General features: G+C 42.5%; 1 protein-coding gene across 1 annotated transcript in view; it reads left to right on the top strand.

Annotated features, from left to right (window-relative positions):
* The window catches only part of Fer1l6 (fer-1 like family member 6), a 125983-nt gene that overhangs the window by 54507 nt on the left and 54573 nt on the right, over positions 1–16903 (top strand). Inside the window, exons 20-23 of the mRNA XM_042673094.1 lie at positions 2644–2778; positions 6701–6850; positions 15592–15702; positions 15922–16083. Coding sequence (XP_042529028.1) covers positions 2644–2778; positions 6701–6850; positions 15592–15702; positions 15922–16083 — 558 coding nt within the window. The remainder of the gene's footprint in view (positions 1–2643; positions 2779–6700; positions 6851–15591; positions 15703–15921; positions 16084–16903) is intronic.

The following is a 16903-nucleotide window of genomic DNA, read 5'->3' as shown; positions in this document are numbered from 1 at the left end:
TGGACATACTAGCACATACACTTCCATAAATGTTAATCCTATATAAACAAGTATGGACTAAATGGAATGTGTATGTGAGAATCCTACAAGACAGACATTTACTGAGCACCTACTGTATACCAGGCAGTTAATACTCTTTGTCTCAGACAATAGTCTCAACTGTTCCATAAGGTAGGTGCTAACCTTATGAAAAACGAGGAAGACTAAAAATTGAGAGAGGTTAAATCACCTGTCCTAGTTGGACATAAAGTAGGCAATAATACTTTGATTCTGTTTTGGGTTATCTGATTCTAAAGCTCTACTCTGTTCATGATATGTGAATCCCTCTCCATAGGACCCTCATAAACATCCCAAAACAATAATTCAATTCATAACTCTTTAAGAAAGTCCTCAAGAAATGAGGCTAATGATAGATTACATTGGCAGAGTGAGAAAAATGCAGTTTGGTTTGCTTGAGCCTTTCAGTACCTCTCCTGTAGTCTTTTATACAAGGACCAACTCTGGAGAAGGTCATTGTCTACATATGAGCACCTACTATGCACAAGATGCTGTGTTAGTGTCTAGTAGCATACTATAGGACCTGGATAAATATATGATGAATAAATGAATCAAGGCTGGCCTTTGAAATCCTTTGATTTACCAACTTTGCCAAGGAAAGCATCAAAATGTAGGAAAGATGCTATGAAGGTCACAAATAGCTTGGGTACCACAATGTCTGGTGCATGCTTCAGTAGAGATCACATGTCTATTTTCTAAAGCAACATAAAAGCACGTGGTTCTTTGGGCTGTCAGTCCCTGACCGAGGGTAATCTTGAATTGCAACTCTGAAATTCCTGTTTACTGCTTGGTTGAGGCCATTTTTTTTTTCCTATCAGAAAAGATAGATTTTCTCATAAGAGTTTTTGTTTAAAACCACATTGTTTAGGAGGCATAAAGTACTCTAAAACCAAAACAGCAAGACAGGATAGAAGCTGCAGAAGTACACAGGATTTTTATGATTCACATAAAGAGCAATAACAATATTCTTCTGTGAGCACAGTGCAAATTATTTAATTCTGTAACTGATAATGGCTCAATGTAAATCTTTGTGATGACAGTTTTACATAACTTGGGAGTCTAGGAGTTGGTCCAGGCCAGATCTTTCCCCTAGCCCTCGTGGTCTGAGCAGCAGCAGATATGTAGTGCTGAGATGCTGTGGAAATTTCCTCAAACCTCAGTGACTGCTGCGTACAGTCGCTTGTGAAATCACCCTTAGACTACACAGCCTGGAGGAGCGAGATGAGACAATGGATTTTTTTCCAAGACTGACTTCACAAATTCATAGGGAGGCTTCTGCCCAAGCACTCTGTCCACCTATCCTGCAAACAACTCCAGCCCTTACTTCTGTGAAATTGGTTCTGTTTCCAAATATCCAGGTAAATAGGGAAGTAGATTGCTGTCCAAATATGCTCTGCCTTCTAAATGCATCCATTAAGTGGCCTGGCAGGGGTAATAAGTCAATTCTTGGTGAGACACTCAGGGATCTGCACCAGTTATGCAAGATATTGTCCTTCCTATACTGATGGGTTTTTCCATCAGTATAATGGGTGTAGCCAAATCCCAAAGGCACAGTCTGCTGTGCCAGCAAACTCATGAAAGAACAGTATCACGCAAAATAGTAAGTTTTATTTTGAGGACCCTGACCTATTGTCACTAAACCACTACAAAGCTGTAGGTTCCACAAGGAATATGAAATTTTAAATTGTAGTTGTGTGTGTGTGTGTGTGTGTGTGTGTGTGTGTGTGTGTGTGTGTGTGTGTTTGCATGTGTTTGTGGGTGCTGGTCCAGGGGTTTGAACTCAGGATCTGGATACTGTCCCTGAAATTCTTTTCCTCAAGGCTAGGGCTCTATCATTGAGCCACAGCACCATTCCTGGCTTTTTCTGCATACTTTATTGGAAATAAGGGTTTCAAGGATTTTCTTGCCTGAGCTAGCTTCAAACCACAATCCTTAGATCTCAACCTCCTGAGTAGCTAGGATTACAGGCATGATCCATCAGTACCTGGCTTAACTTTAGGATTTTTGACCACAGAATTTTACCTGCTCATGAGTGAACAATGACTACATTACCACACTCGGTTTTTCCATCCATAAAATGGAGACAATGTTGGCATTTACTTAGTGGGTAAGACATGGCACAGCCTGGGCTTTGGTGCCAGATGACCCCAGTTAGACCAACCTGCTGGCTCTGGACATGGGAGCCTCAGCTTCCTGGTCTTTAAATTGTGTGTAAATAACTTTGCCCCAAACAGACTGAAACAGAGCATGTGTAGTTGGCTCAGCACAATGAGTGCTCACTGAAGGGTAGAGGATGCTATCTCCACAGCACCACTGTAAAGAATGGGTTAAAATTATCCATGCAGATAAAATATTAAACTTGGCTCTGCTTGTGAAAGTTACTACCAATGTAACTGCAACCCCAGACAGAAATCGTTGCTCCTTTCTCCTATCTCACACATTGGAACTGCTCAGTTCATGTAGTTACTTGACTATGGAATGAATGAATTGTGGTGGTTCATTCTTGCTCTCTGTGTGCTTCTGGTGAACAACCCTCAGAGCTTCCTTGCCACCTTGTTCAGTGTTTGTTTTGGTCCTGCCTTCCAGATCATTTCCCAGACTCTGTCTCCAACCTGGAACCAGATGCTGCTGTTCAATGAACTGGTGCTGCACGGAGATGAGAGGGAACTGCTGGCGTCCCCACCGCTGGTGGTGGTGGAGCTCTATGATAGCGATGCAGTGGTAAGTTCCCGGGCGGGCCCCCACTCTACTCCTTACACAGGCCACACTCTACTAACTTTATGTCAATGTACATGAAGTCCTGACCCTGTGAGTGCCTGGGACCTCATAGGTGCCTAGAGACAAGCTGATCTCAGCAAATGGCGATCCACAGAACCAGGAAGTTAGGGATGATGGTTGGTTTTACTCGGTTTGTTGCTTAGATTTGCTTCTAAACAACAATTAATACAAGATCTGATTAGCAAATTGTCTATCAGTCATATAAAATAATCATAGATATTGCAGCTCCTAGCTTATCTTGTTATTGATATTTAATGACAATGTGTATGGCTTTAAAAAAAGATTTTTACAGCTGGGTGCCAGGGGCTCACACCTGTAATCCCAGCTACGCAGGAGGCTGAGATCTGAGGACGACCATGCTAAGCCAGCCAGGCATGAAAGTCTGTGAGACCCTTATCTCTAATTAACCACAAGGAAACTGGAAGTGGTGCTGTGGCTCCAAGTCATAGAGTGCTAGTTTTGAGCAAAAACCCATTCAGGGACAGTGCCCAGTGCCCAGTGCTCAAGCCCCATGATTGAAAGAAAAAAATGTTTTTAAACATTTTATAAAACTGGAAGGAAATGGATGGATGTTAGGTATTGTCACTGAGTCAGCTTTTGTAATCAGTGTAATTTGTGTGTGTGTGTGTGTGTGTGTGTGTGTGTGTGTGTGTCTTGGTCACTGCTTCTAATCCCAAACAGCAAATTCACCACTATCCCTCTTCCATTATTAGTGTAATTTCTTCCTATCCAAAGATGTTGTGTTCTGAAATTTGGGCACTCAAATATTACTGGAGGATGTTAAAACAAATATTTGTAAGTTAAGAAGTCTAAAATAAATACTAAAGGTTATTTTCTTTATCTTCTGGCTCTACCTCCATTGGAGGTTGAAGCTCAAATCTATGAAGTATAGTGATTTTCTGAGAAGCCCTTGTGAAGGCTTCATCCTGTCCCAAGATTGCCTCCTGATCCTCTATTTTCTATTTGAAAGGCAATCAAGCCTTTGGAAGTTTCTGCTATTCCAGCCTACTGGTTGTGATAGTTCCATAGTTTATTTTATTATTAGTATTTCCTATAGATAACCATTCAATGATGGTTTTTCCTACCCTGACCATTAGTCAAACCTTCACAGAAAAATCTAGCTCACACCCTGAAATGTAAACAGAAAGTGAAATGTAGAAGAAAAAGAGAATGAAAGCTAGCACTTGAATCCTGGAGAGATGTAGGGTCATGTGAGAGATTTGCTCACACCTATGCTGTTGATAAGTCGGGCCCCAAATCTGATAATGGTGATCAAATTATTCTGACTGGACTCTGCTGGATCCATGATTTTAGTCTAGAAGTGTCTTATGGCTTGAAATGTACCATTCTGTGCTTTCTAGGCTTTTAGGGTTTCTTTCAAGAAGTCTTCTATAATTTCTATCAGCGTTTCCTTACATATCCTTACATTGGCAATTTTCTCTTGTGCTTTCAGTGTCCTTTCTTTGTTCTGTAGTCTTGGCATTTTACTTATACTGCAATGTGGAGAGGTCCTTTTCTGATCACGTCTATTTGAGGTTCTGAGATTCTGTACTTGAACATCCATACCTCTTCTAGAATTGAGGAATTTCCTGCTATTTCATTGAGTAGGGATATATCTATATGTGTCTCTCTCCCTCCATTCCGCCCCCCCCCCCCTTGATCATGTCTCTGACCTCCTGAAAACTGGGGCTGGGCTTGTTTATTTTTTCTTTATTGCTGTCTGAATGTAATATTTCCTTGCCTTATCTTTAATCTTTTTCTTTCACTTGATCTAATCTATTGCTGGTGCTTTTCACTGTGTATTTTTAAAAATATGATTTATTGTTTCATTTCTAATATTTTTATTTTTTCTCCCCTAAGATGTCAGTTTCCTTGTTGCTTTACCATGTTGCTGACTTTCTGTAGGTCTAAAATTGACTTCCTTACTTCATTCAGCTGTTGGCTTGAATCCTCTTTGAAGTTATTAACCATTTTAACCTTAGAAATTTAATTAGTCTCTTTCTGGTATTTTAACCATTTCAGTACTATTGGATTTGGTTAGTGGGATATTGTGAAGTTTAAGAAGAGTAAAATATTTTTGCCTTTTTCATATTTCTAGGGTACCTATGTTGCAGGTTGCTCATCTGTGGAAATGGATATCTTTTTCAGTTATTTATTTTATGGAGCTTTTCTTAGTGTTATAGAAGGGAGAAAGCAGATCACAGCAGCAATAATTTATATGTCATAAAAAGCAATTGGAAGCCAGGCACCAGTGGCTCACACCTGTAATCTTAACTACTCAGGAGGCTGAGGTCTGAGGATCATGGTTCAAAGCCAGCCCTGGCAGGAAAGTCTGTGAGACTCTTATCTCCAATTAACCACCAGAAAACCAGAAGTGGTGCTGTGGTTTAAGTGGTAGAGAACTCCTCTTGAGCTGAAGAGCTGAGGGACAGCACCTAGGCCCAGAGTTCAAGCCCCACAACCATCCCCCCAAAAAGCAATTGGAAACATAAACTACTGCCTTCCTAGTAAGATTAGGAAAGATTAAAAACTAGAATATTTCTGAAATAAACTAGAAGTTTAAAAATTATTAAAGGTAAAGGTAAATTATTAAAAGTCATTACCTATAATTAAGTATTAAGAAAAGGAATGGGGAAAGGAACAAAGAGAGAAAAAGAATGATAAAAAAAGAGAATGAAATATGTGGGATGAAAGTAAGGCAAATAATAGTGAGAAGAAACACAATGAAACTAGTGCAGAGAAAGAATAAAGAATCAACAAACAAGCAGGCAAGCAAACAAGCCACCCCTCTTCTTCCTTGCTGAGAAGAAAATGATTGCTTTTTTTTTTCTTCCCTGGGACTTGTCTTTTACTGTTTATTATATAAAGTAAATTTTCTTTCTGAAATCCAAGCAAGCTAGCCCAGAGAAAGGTTTTTGCAGAATGAGGCTCAGCCTGTCTTCTCTGCTAGGTGAAATTCTTGTGGAGGAGCCAGCATCAAACTGCTTCCCCCAGCTGAGCCAAGGGCCCATCCTCTCCGTAGTGGATGCCGTTTCACTAGCGTTTGGCACAAGAGCAGCAGCTGTTTTCTCCCTCTAAAAGTATACACAGCAGCCAGGCCAAAGTAGCCTGTCCTAAGGGACAGTGCACAGAGCTCTGATTGATCCCATGTGCTCTGGCCTCACAGTTCTCTGTCCTGGCATCAGAATCTGTATTAATCCCGTGGTCCTTTTCCTCTTACCATAGTTGGGAATTGCAGATCTGCTGATACAGTTACTCTTGGCTTCTCTCTTCAACCCAAGTAGATTTGTGTTTGTGAATAAATCTCTAAAACTCAGAACCAGTGTCCTGGATTTGCACAAATTCTCTAAAGTGGAGGGGGAGGGAGAATGCTCCCTGGCATCTGCTTGTTGCATGGTATATAGATTTCCTGTTTTAGAAGCCAATTTTTGCAGACACCATCTTGTGTATCCAAGGCCATAGAGTTAGAAAGAGGAAGATTTGAGAACTCAGTCTCAGATTTGCCTAGCTCCAAAGCTTATGCTCTCAACTGCCATGGTGGCCTGCTCTGGAGATTCTTTGGAACATTTGTGCCTTCCTTATTTTTCATTTTCCCCTTACAGTCTACCAGCATGATTATTTTAACTGAGCTTACTATGGAAGGAGTCTTAGGTGAGAAAGCCATCAAGGGGACCATTTTAGAGCATCCGTGGGAAAGACTCTAAGTGGATTCCCCCATTCTGCAAGCCTGTGGGACTGGGTGAGAATTTGTCAGAAGAGAATGAGGGAGGATACTAAAGGGAGATGCTGAAGATTATTTGTGAAGTTTCATGGATACAGAAATCAAGTAACAATCAAGAGATAAAAATCCCTTTTTCTTCCGTAGGGGAAGCCAGAATATTTGGGTGCCACAGTGGCTGCTCCAGTTGTGATGCTAGCTGACCAGGACTATGAGCCCCCCGGGCTGAGCTATCACCCCATCTTCTGTGGGAATATTTCTGGAGGGGACCTCCTTGCTGTGTTTGAGCTGTTGCAGGTAAGGTATCCAGAAGTGGTGTTTGTACTTGCTGGTTATAACTACTGTTCCTGGCCATGGAATTAGCCTCCTAGAAGTAACGCTTCTGGGAGGCTGTGCTCTTGCCTTTGCTCTGGCATCTGGAGGAATCTGCTGGAGATGGAGGAGATGGCACTTAAGAAGTTGGTGGCATGACTTACTCCTACAGCCCTTGCCTGACAAGTCAGAGCCTCAGGATTAAAGTCTTCCTGGGACTGATCATCCGTGCTCAAGCTTTATCAAAGTCCCTGAGCCCCATTCAAACCATAAAAAGTACAGAAGAGGAAGACAGCAGACATGGTATGTGAGGCACATCCCATGTGTCCAGTGTTGTGGTTCCTGCCTCTCATTGTCTTTGCCACACGAGGCCTTCTACAAGCCCCTGAGCTAGGTACTACGGATTTCTATTTCAGAGAGGGTAAACTGAGGACCAGTGTCCTTGACTAACTTACCTCCTCATGTAGCTAGTGAGCATCAAAGCTGGACTTTGCTTCCTTATACTATCACATAGTTTCCCACAGACAAAAAACTACAAATCCTTCTCATGAAGACCTAGAAAAGTTCTGAAGGTGTATCTGGGAAGACCCTTTCAGAGGGCAGTAGCAGGATATTAGGAAAGGAGACCATGGGATTGGAGGCGTGGCTCAGTTGGTAGAGTGCTAGCCAATGAGTAAAAGGGGCCACAGGTACTGAGTTCAAGTGGAAAAACAATAAAGAAAAGGAAGAGAGGCTGAGTCCTTACTTTGATGTTCATCTGTGTACAAGATCTCTCAACTTACAACTTCCCTTTCTGTTCCACAGGATCCTCAAAGGATAATTTATGTAAGGAACATTTCTTAAAGCTGTTTTTTTTTTTAAACACTAGTACCTTCAAACCTGAGTGAAAGGGGAAAAGAATTGTTTCAAATTACATATTCTCATAGTACCACTTTGTGTTCACTGGTTTCCTTTTGAAGTTAATTTCTGCTTACAAAGAATGGTGCTTTTAGCTGGGTGCCAGTGGCTCACGCCTGTAATCCTAGCTAATCAGGAAGCTGAGATCTGAGGATCGCAGTTCAAAGCCAGCCCAGGCTGGAAAGTCCATGAAACTCTTATCTCCAATAAACTACCAGAAAACTGGAAGTGGTGCTGTAGCTCAAGTGGTAGAGGGCTCACCTTGAGCTGAAGAGCTGAGGGACAGCACCCAGGCCCAGAGTTCAAGCCCCACCACCGATTTAAAAAAAAAAAAGGAATGGTGCCTCTTTTTCCTGGAAGAACAAACATTTCTTTAAAAAAAAAAAAAAAAAAAAAAAGCAGGGGCTGGGAAGGTGGCTCAGTGGTAGAGCGCTTGCCTTGCATGCCTGAGGCCCTGAGTTCGATTCCTCAGCACCACATAAGCAAAAAGAAAAAAAAGCCAGAAGTGGCACTGTGGCTCAAGTGGTAGAGCACTAGCCTTGAGCTGAAGAGCTGAGGGACAGTGCCCAGGCCCAGAGTTCAGGCCCACGACCAGACCAAAAAAAAAAGAAAGCAATGCTTTATTCAATCAACAATGGTAGGAGTGGTAAAGGTGGTAGAGAAATGGCTGTATTGGGAAACCCAGATCTAGTCTAACATTTGGAGTTGGCACACAAAGAAGGGGCTAACTAAATTAGTGAGGCATCTGCCTTCATAAGGGCTCTGGGCCCGAGTCCCCTGTGTGCCTCCAGGTGACCATGAGGGGCTGGGTGAGCTGCTCTGCTTCCTGGATCCCATGGCCTCACCTCCCCTACTCCTCCATGCTGAGCTGGGTGTACTGGAAAGAGGTCCCTGCTGCTTCCCAACCACTGACTTAATAGAGAAGCACTGTCAGAGGTAAGAGGCTGAAGAGATAAGATTCATTAGGGTTTCATTAGGAATTCTCGTTTGATCACTTCAAAAAGTGATTTGCTCATCAGCATGACTGCCTTAGCATGCAGTTCTCAGACCTGCTGAGAAGAGGGACTGGAATGCTTTCATTTGTCACCAGCTGCTCTCAGTTTGCATCTGTGGATAACTTCAGGCAGCCTTCTGTCTCCAGTCCTGAAACACTCCTGTGATTCAGAAGGACTTAATAGCTTGCTTTTTTTCAGCACCAGATCAAATCTATTTTACTCCCCACTCCCAGTAATCTGGCCATCTGATCTCTTGAGCCTAGTCCGTACCATACTGGTGACCCAGACACTGGCTGGAAAACTGAGAGCAAGCTTTAATTCTGTACCCTAGATCTGTGTCTGTACTCAGGCCAGCACCATGGATGGTTCTTTGGTCAGTTGTATCTTCTCTGTTCTCCTGGACTCTTAGTTCTCATCTGAATGTTACAGTGGCTATTTGCTGGTCTACTGGCCTCCTGTCCTTTCCCTATTCACTCTATCCTCTACCTTATTTCTAGAGCATAGATTGGTGATACCATTCACCTCTTCAGAAGACCTCTATCAGTTTCCGTTTCTCACCTCTGAGAACTTTTCCCATTTTTTTTTTAAGCTACCCATCCCTCCAAATTGGAAAGGGAATTTGGGAAATACTTTATATTACATTTCTTTTGGGGATTTGAAATGCCCATTGCCATTGTAAAGGTCCTGTTGTAAACAACGTTAAGTTCCACTGGCTGAAAAAAAGGGGGGGGGGGAGCTATTCTTCCTTCCTGCTTGACATTCATTAAATCATTTCATCACAGATCCCAAGTGCGTGACTGAGTTTGCTTCAGATAGCATCTCTGTATGATCTTCCTGTTTTAAAGGTAGAGAATAATGAATGATCTACTAATCTGAATTGTGTAGAAGACATTAGCTGAAAAATAGGCTGGAGAAAGGCCAGGGTCCCTAAGCTTGATATCAAAGTTACCTTCCTGGTGGCACGGTGACCCTTCGGTGAAGATATTTAGGTCTGTGTTTGGTTTGGCCTCACACTTGCTATTTGAACTTGGGCCTGATAGTTTTCCTCTGTAGTCTTTTTGTTGGTTATTATTGGTGACAGTTTCTTTCAGCATTCTGAAGGATCCTATTCTCTGTTAAGAAGTTGCATATCAACCTTATTGTTTCTCCTGAAAAGCTGGTCTTCCTTTTTTTAAAAAAAAAATATTAAGTAGCTGTACAATGAGGTAGTGGTTTCAGTTCCACAAGTCAGGTTGAGAATGCAGCGTCTCTTGATCAGTATCATCCTTCCATCATTCTGCCCCTTCTTTCCCCCACCTCATCCCTACCCTCACGGCAGTTCAATTTTACACGATGTACATTGACTATGATGAGTGTATCTTCTCACCCTTCTTCCCTCCTCTTGTGTGCCTCTCCTCTCCTCACTCCCACCCCTCCACAGAACATGTTTCTGCTCCTGGTATTCCGTTTGTTAAATGATTCATTCGCTGTTCTGAGGAGCTGTACCACTGGAGTCCTCTCCTAAGGATAAGGTGATCTTTCTTAACCTATCCACTAAGTTCTCTCCAGTGACTGTATTTTCAGTCATGGAGTTTCCATTTTGTTTATTATGGGTTTCACATTTCTATTGACATTCTTAATCCTGCCTCTCATTGAGCAGACCAGGTATTGTTATTTCATGGTTGATATTATCCGAATCTTCTAATGGTCTATTTCTCTGGTTTTTGTTTCTCTTGCTCTTAATCATGTTGTTTTATCTCCTCATCATATTGCATTTTATTGCATGCCTGATATTGCATATGACAATTTGTGGAGAGTTTGAATCCAGGCTGTTACTCTTTCTCTCTAGAGGATTTTCAGGCCATCAGTAAGCTTAGAACATGGGTATCTAATTAGAAATTCAGTTGATTTGAAATTGGGCTTGAATCTTTGTAGAAGTCAGTACATTTCCAGCTTACCCTCATTCTTGGAGAATTCCTATGTGCCAGAAAGCGTGCCAGACATTTTAGCAGTCCTTCCTAGCAGCTCTATGAATTAGATATCAGTATCCTCATTATACAAAGGACAAAGCTAGGAGTCAGAGACAGAGTAGCTTTTCCTAGTTTGTGCAGCTAATAAGTGCTGGAATCCAAGCCTGGTCCCTCACCACTAAATGGGTTCTGAGGAATAATAGAAGGAAAGATGATGGATTGAGGGAGACAAGGAAAGGAAAGAGGCAACCAAGCACTGGTGATTTTCCAGATGGCTGGATTGTAACTAAGGGCATGCACAGATCTTATTTTGTGCACCCAGCTACCTCCCCCTCCCTCTAGCCCCGTAGCTGGACCTCCTTTGAGGATCTGATGTTTCATCTCCATTGGGATATTAGTCCAGTCTGGATTTTCAGTCAGCTCATCCTACTCATTCCTGCTTCCTACTGTTCCATAGCCCTAATAATCCTTTGTGTTCCCTTGGTCCCATGCACTGAGTAACTGCATGGCAGCTAGTTTTATAGGCCAGCAACTGACCCATTTCACTGAAAAAGCTCAGTGTTGGTTGGCAACTGTGGGCTGTGCAGAATTCTTAAGGACATCATTCAAGTCTCCTCAGGGCAATTCTCAGGCTGACACCTCAGCAGCCCAGGATGGGAAACATCTCAGGGTACCTCAAACCTCCCTGGAGTCTGGGAAGGGAGAAGGTAGGGTAGGTAGAGGAAGGATTGTCAATGGATGCAGTTAGACAGGAAGAATCGAGGCCTGTGTCCTAGAGCACAGATGGAGTACCATGATTAATAGTTGAGCATTTCAAAATAGCTAATAGGGAAGCTATTTCCCACATGCACAAAATAATATGTCCCTGTGATAGATACGCCAGTCATCCTGAGGCAGCCATTATGCATGTTGATATGCATGTAATAAATACACTACTATAAGTGTGTATAATTTTATAGTCTATAATCAGTATCAACATATAATATTAACACATTATATAATGTTATATAATATTAACATATTATATAACACGCATATTATATATTAATTTATTATATATTAATCATATAATATTAATATCAATTAATAAATCAACTAACATAATATTAATTAGTCATAATAAGTCTCAACATATAATATTAATTAAATATAAAATTAATTAAAGCTGAGAAAAGAACCATATAGCATGTTATATATTGTATAATATGTATCATTTGATACATAATTTGTTTTATAATTATTATGGGCCTATATATATATATATATATATATATATATATATATCACAAAACAAATAGAGTAGTCTCCTCGTTAAAGCTGCCATCCCAACTGCTTTTTTAATATATCTATTTTTATTGTAAAGATACTGAACAGAGAGGTTACAGTTACATAAGTAAGGTAATGAATACATTTCCTATTGAGCACTGTTACCCCCTCCTTTGTTTTTCCCCTACCATCCCTTCCCTCCCCAACTCCTCCCTCCCCCCTGCCAAAGTTGTAAAGTTTGTTTTCAACATAGTATCTTGTACATCTCATTGTTACAATGGGTCAGCCTGTAACTTTGTTTCAGCATTTTGTTATTTCCCTTCCCCTCCCCAAATTAGAAAAATGTATAAACAAGATGCAGGGCCCCAGAATCAAATACAGTGAAAGCAGGGGTTGTACCATGCATCCCAACTGTTTTGTGGCACTGTTTTGTGGCACCATGTGTGATGCCATGGGAGCAATAAGCTTTTCTAGTATGTGCAGACCATACTGCTCACCTCGGTGAGCAGAATGCCAGGCAGTGCCAGGCATTCATCCTTATCCTACCAGCTTCTTTCTGTCAAAGGACTCCGAATTCTGTTATGTATATTCCATACATAGTATACAATATGCAGCACGCTCTAGGGTTCTTTTCCCAGCTTCAGTATCTCAAGCCTAGATGGCATTGGCAGTGTCTACTCTTCCTTCTCTGAGTTTCCTTACAATGAGCATAGCCACTTCTGCTGTTGCCAGCTAGAATATAGCTGTGAAGAAGGAATGGAGACTATTGGTGTTTTGCAGCATTTCATGAGCAGTTAGTCTTTTTAAAGCATATGGAAAGAATGTGATAATAAACATTTATCAGGAACTCACTGTGGGGTCACCGCTCATGGGGCTTGGACAATGAAATGTAGTCAATAAAGACATTCTCTTGGCTAAGTCTGAAGATTGTTCAGGCCGACAAGCAGCTCCACAGAGGAGAATCGCCTGCCCCAAAGCAAAGTTTAGCAGAGCACGTGATTATATTCCATATGACGGGTTATCTGGTTCAGAATCAGAAGCTCAGAGAAGAAAAGTGGTCTATGCAGGGGCTAACAGTTGTGTTGAGTGTGTGGACGCTGTCCTCAAACTTCCACCCTGAGCCTATACAGAGAATGTGCTGGCCGCTGTGGCTGGGGCCAAATCAAGGAGGGCTTCTTAAAAGATGGATGTGCTGAGCCAGGTCTTGATAGTAGCGCAAGAGGACCTTCATGTGAGCAAGACCCTCTCCTTAATGGAAATCTCTAGGTCCTTTTTGTATCAAAACACAATGGTTGTTTCTATGCAGTTTTATTAACTCCAAGAGCACAGAAGTGACATGGTTTTATCCTGAGTTCTGTTTTCAAAAGACTTCAACTAGGATGGGAATGTGGCTTAGTGGTAGGGTGCTTGCCTAGCATGCATGAAACCCTGGGTTTGATTCCTCAGTACCACATCAACAGAAAAATCCAGAAGAGATGCTGTAGCTCAAGTGGTAGAGTGCAAACCTTGAGCAAAAGAAGCTCAGGGACAGTGCCCAGGCTGAGTTCAAGCCCCAGGACTGGCAAACAAACAAAAACACCACTTCATCTCCTGTTTCACCAATTAAAAAGTAGTCTGACAAGGGCCTAATACCCAGAATTACACATACAGTTCAAAAAAATTAAAACCTCAGAAATTAAACCCTCAAAGAAACAACAACCCAATCAAATTGGCCCATTTGGGCCAGCCACTTAAAGACTGTTCAGAAGAAAAAGAATAAGAAAGAAGAAGAAGGAAGGAAGGAAGAAGAAGAAGAAGGAAGAAGAGGGAGAAGAAGGAGAAGGAGAAGGAGAAGGAGAAGAAGAAGAAGAAGAGGAGGAAGAAGAGGAGGAGGAAGAAGAGGAGGAAGAAGAAGAGGAAGAAGAAGAAGAAGAAGAAGAAGAAGAAGAAGAAGAAGAAGAAGAAGAAGAAGAAGAAGAAGAAGAAGAAGAAGAAGAAGAAGAAGAAGAAGAAGAGGAAGAAGAGGAAGAAGAGGAAGAAGAGGAAGAAGAAGCCAATCAACACATGAAGAAATGCTCAACACCTCTGGTCACAAAGGAAATGCAATCAAAACAACATTCAAATTCCACCTCACCCCAGTTAGAATGGTCATTACCAAGAAAACTAATAATACCAAATGCTGGCTAGGATGTGGCCAAAAGGGAGCTCCATTACGTTGGTGGTAGGAATGTAAGCTTGTTCAACCATTCTGGAAAGCAATATGAAGGGAATTACTCTATGACCCAATAATTCTACTCTTGGGCATTTATCCAATAGATCAGAAATAAAGTTATGGTAAAGCAACCACACAACTATGTCTACTGTAGCACTATTAACCATAGCCAAGATATGGAATCAGCCCACATGCCCCTCAGAGTGGATGAATGGATCAAGAATATAGAATATATATATATATATATATATATATATCACATTTTCTTCATATGTATACACACATATGTATATAATTTTGCTCATCCATCAGAAAGAATGATACTGTACTATTTGTAAGGAAACGGAAAGACTTGGAAAAAATTACATGCTGTGAAGTAACCAGAGGAACATAAGTTACATGGTTTCCCTCATTTTTGATAGCTAGAATGAGCCTATAAGTCTATAAGTGAATATATTTGGTGGTATGCAGGTGGTTACAAATGAATTGACTTTAGTATGGTAGACTCTATGGAGAACTCCAAAAGTGTGATTTTGTAGAAAGACAAAGGGAAAGTCCAACAATACCAGTACCAGGAAATGGGTAAGTAAGAGGGATGGAGCCAAGGGGTGAGGGGAAGACAATGAAGGGAGGAAGCGGGGAGAATGCTGTCAGGAACTCACAAAATTACAAAAAGTAAGGGGAGGGGTAGGTTAAGGGGGGTGAGAATTTTGAAGGGGGTGACACTGATCAAGATGCATTGTATTCCTAAACTGCCTCGTTACATGGTACTTCCTTTGCACATCTACTTAAAGATGATAACACTGTTTTTAAAAAGCAATCGGATCCAGGTTTGGTGGTGCATGCTTATAAACCCAGCTACTCAGTGTAGGCAGGAGTGGGAGAATCATGGACCCAGGTCAGCCCCCGCTAGGGGCTGAGAAACAAACTAAAGCAAAGGTACTGGGGGTGTGGTTCCCATTGTAGAGTGCCTGCTAGCAAGCACAAAGCCCTCAGTTCAGGCCTCTGTGTCTAGTTCATTAAATAAGGATCCTGTTCTTCAGTCGTGCGTTTTGGCCTTTCCAGAGATCTTGATGAGCTGGAAGTAGTGGATCGTGAAAGCTGAAAGCTGACCAAATTCTGCCATCCATCCTCTACTGGGTTATTTTTTTTTTTTAAATCAAGATGTCAGGATCCAACCCACTTGTGTTTTGTTTTCCCCTTCTATGCTGTGAGATTATTAAAAGTGATGTCTTACCAATCTTGTGGCATATCCTAGGGGCTCACTAATTGCTTGTCACCCTGGAAATGCATGCCTTTGTCACTTAGTGAGCAATTCAAGGGGACACACTGATAGGTCCTCTTTGCATTTGGGGTCGACTAAGCTGAGATGTCTGTGCGGAACCGTTGCTCCCCCTCGTCCTCACCTGCACCTGTTTTGTGCGGCAGGTCCCTTCGTCGGGACTGCAGGGTCTCCCTCCTGTAGACCCACCCAGCGTGGCACAGATCTACCCGGTTCCTGCCAACATCCGGCCAGTGCTGAGCAAATACCGTGTGGAGGTATGGAGAGGGGCAGGGCACGAGCCGGGGCAGCGGGCCTGGCGAGCATCGTCAGAGATGTGCGGGGGGAGGGGGGTGGGCAGCTGCAGACCCCATCCAGCTGCATTCCAGGCGATGCGCCCTTGCAGCAGCTGTGCATGCAGAGCCTGGCCTCTGCTGCGTGGCCCTCGAGCTGAGCATGGCTGGCTTGTCCATCACCACCATGTGGCTCGTCCTCAGGTCCTCTTCTGGGGAGTCCGAGAGATGAAGAAGGTGCAGCTCCTGTCCGTGGACCGGCCCCAGGTCCTCATCGAGTGCGGGGGCCGTGGTGTGAAGTCCTGCGTGATCCAGAGCTACAAGAACAACCCCAACTTCAGCGTGCAGGCAGATGCCTTTGAAGTGGTGAGGACCATGTGCTTTCTAGTCCATTCACCCCTCTCCCTCCCACAGAGGGGGACCCCCTCTCCCCCCTCCTCCATCTTGCTTGGCTTCTGGAGATGCTCTGGGGTGTCAGATGTCCTGCTGTCTGCAAGGAAGAACAGTCCCATTGTGAAAAGTCACAACTTCAGAATGAGATAAGCCATGTGTGATTGCTGTTGTGTGCCACGTTTTCAGGTGTAGATCAAGATAGATGGGAAATCTTTTGCCTGTAGCAGTGATTCCCATAGTGCATGTCTCTCCCCCTACATGCCCCCACCATACCCACTGATCATATCAGCTCACCTGGGGGATTGTTGTAAGTGCTCAGGACTTACCAAGATTGTTGAATCAGAAGCTGTGGAGGGATGGGAAGACATCTTTGGTTTAACAAGCTTTATGAGTGAGTCTCCTATGAGCTGAAGATTGAGAACCACTGGCTTATGGAAGCTTACTTTAATGGCTAGATTGTTGTAAAATATGTATATAGTTACAGTGGTTTGCAAGTTATTTAGGTTCCTGAGTTGATGTCTTTTGACATCTGTGCTTTTATTGCAATATTTGAACATACTTAAAAAAAAAGTCTGTGCTGTTCCTAGGGCTTGAATTCAGGGCTTGGGTGCTGTCCCTGAGCTTTGTTGCTCAAGGCTGGCACTCTACCACTTGAGCCACAGCTCCACTTCTGGCTTTCTGCTGGCCAATTGGATATAAGAGTCTTATGAACTTTCCTGTTCTGGCTGTAGATCTTCAGATCTCAGCATTCTGAGTAGCTAGGATTACAGGCATGAGCCACTGGAACCCAGCT

Source organism: Dipodomys spectabilis, unplaced genomic scaffold (genome assembly GCF_019054845.1).
Source record: "Dipodomys spectabilis isolate Male_0828 unplaced genomic scaffold, ASM1905484v1 ptg000783l, whole genome shotgun sequence".
Classification (NCBI taxonomy): Eukaryota; Metazoa; Chordata; class Mammalia; order Rodentia; family Heteromyidae; genus Dipodomys; species Dipodomys spectabilis.
This window is presented reverse-complemented; position numbering and strand designations above follow the sequence as displayed.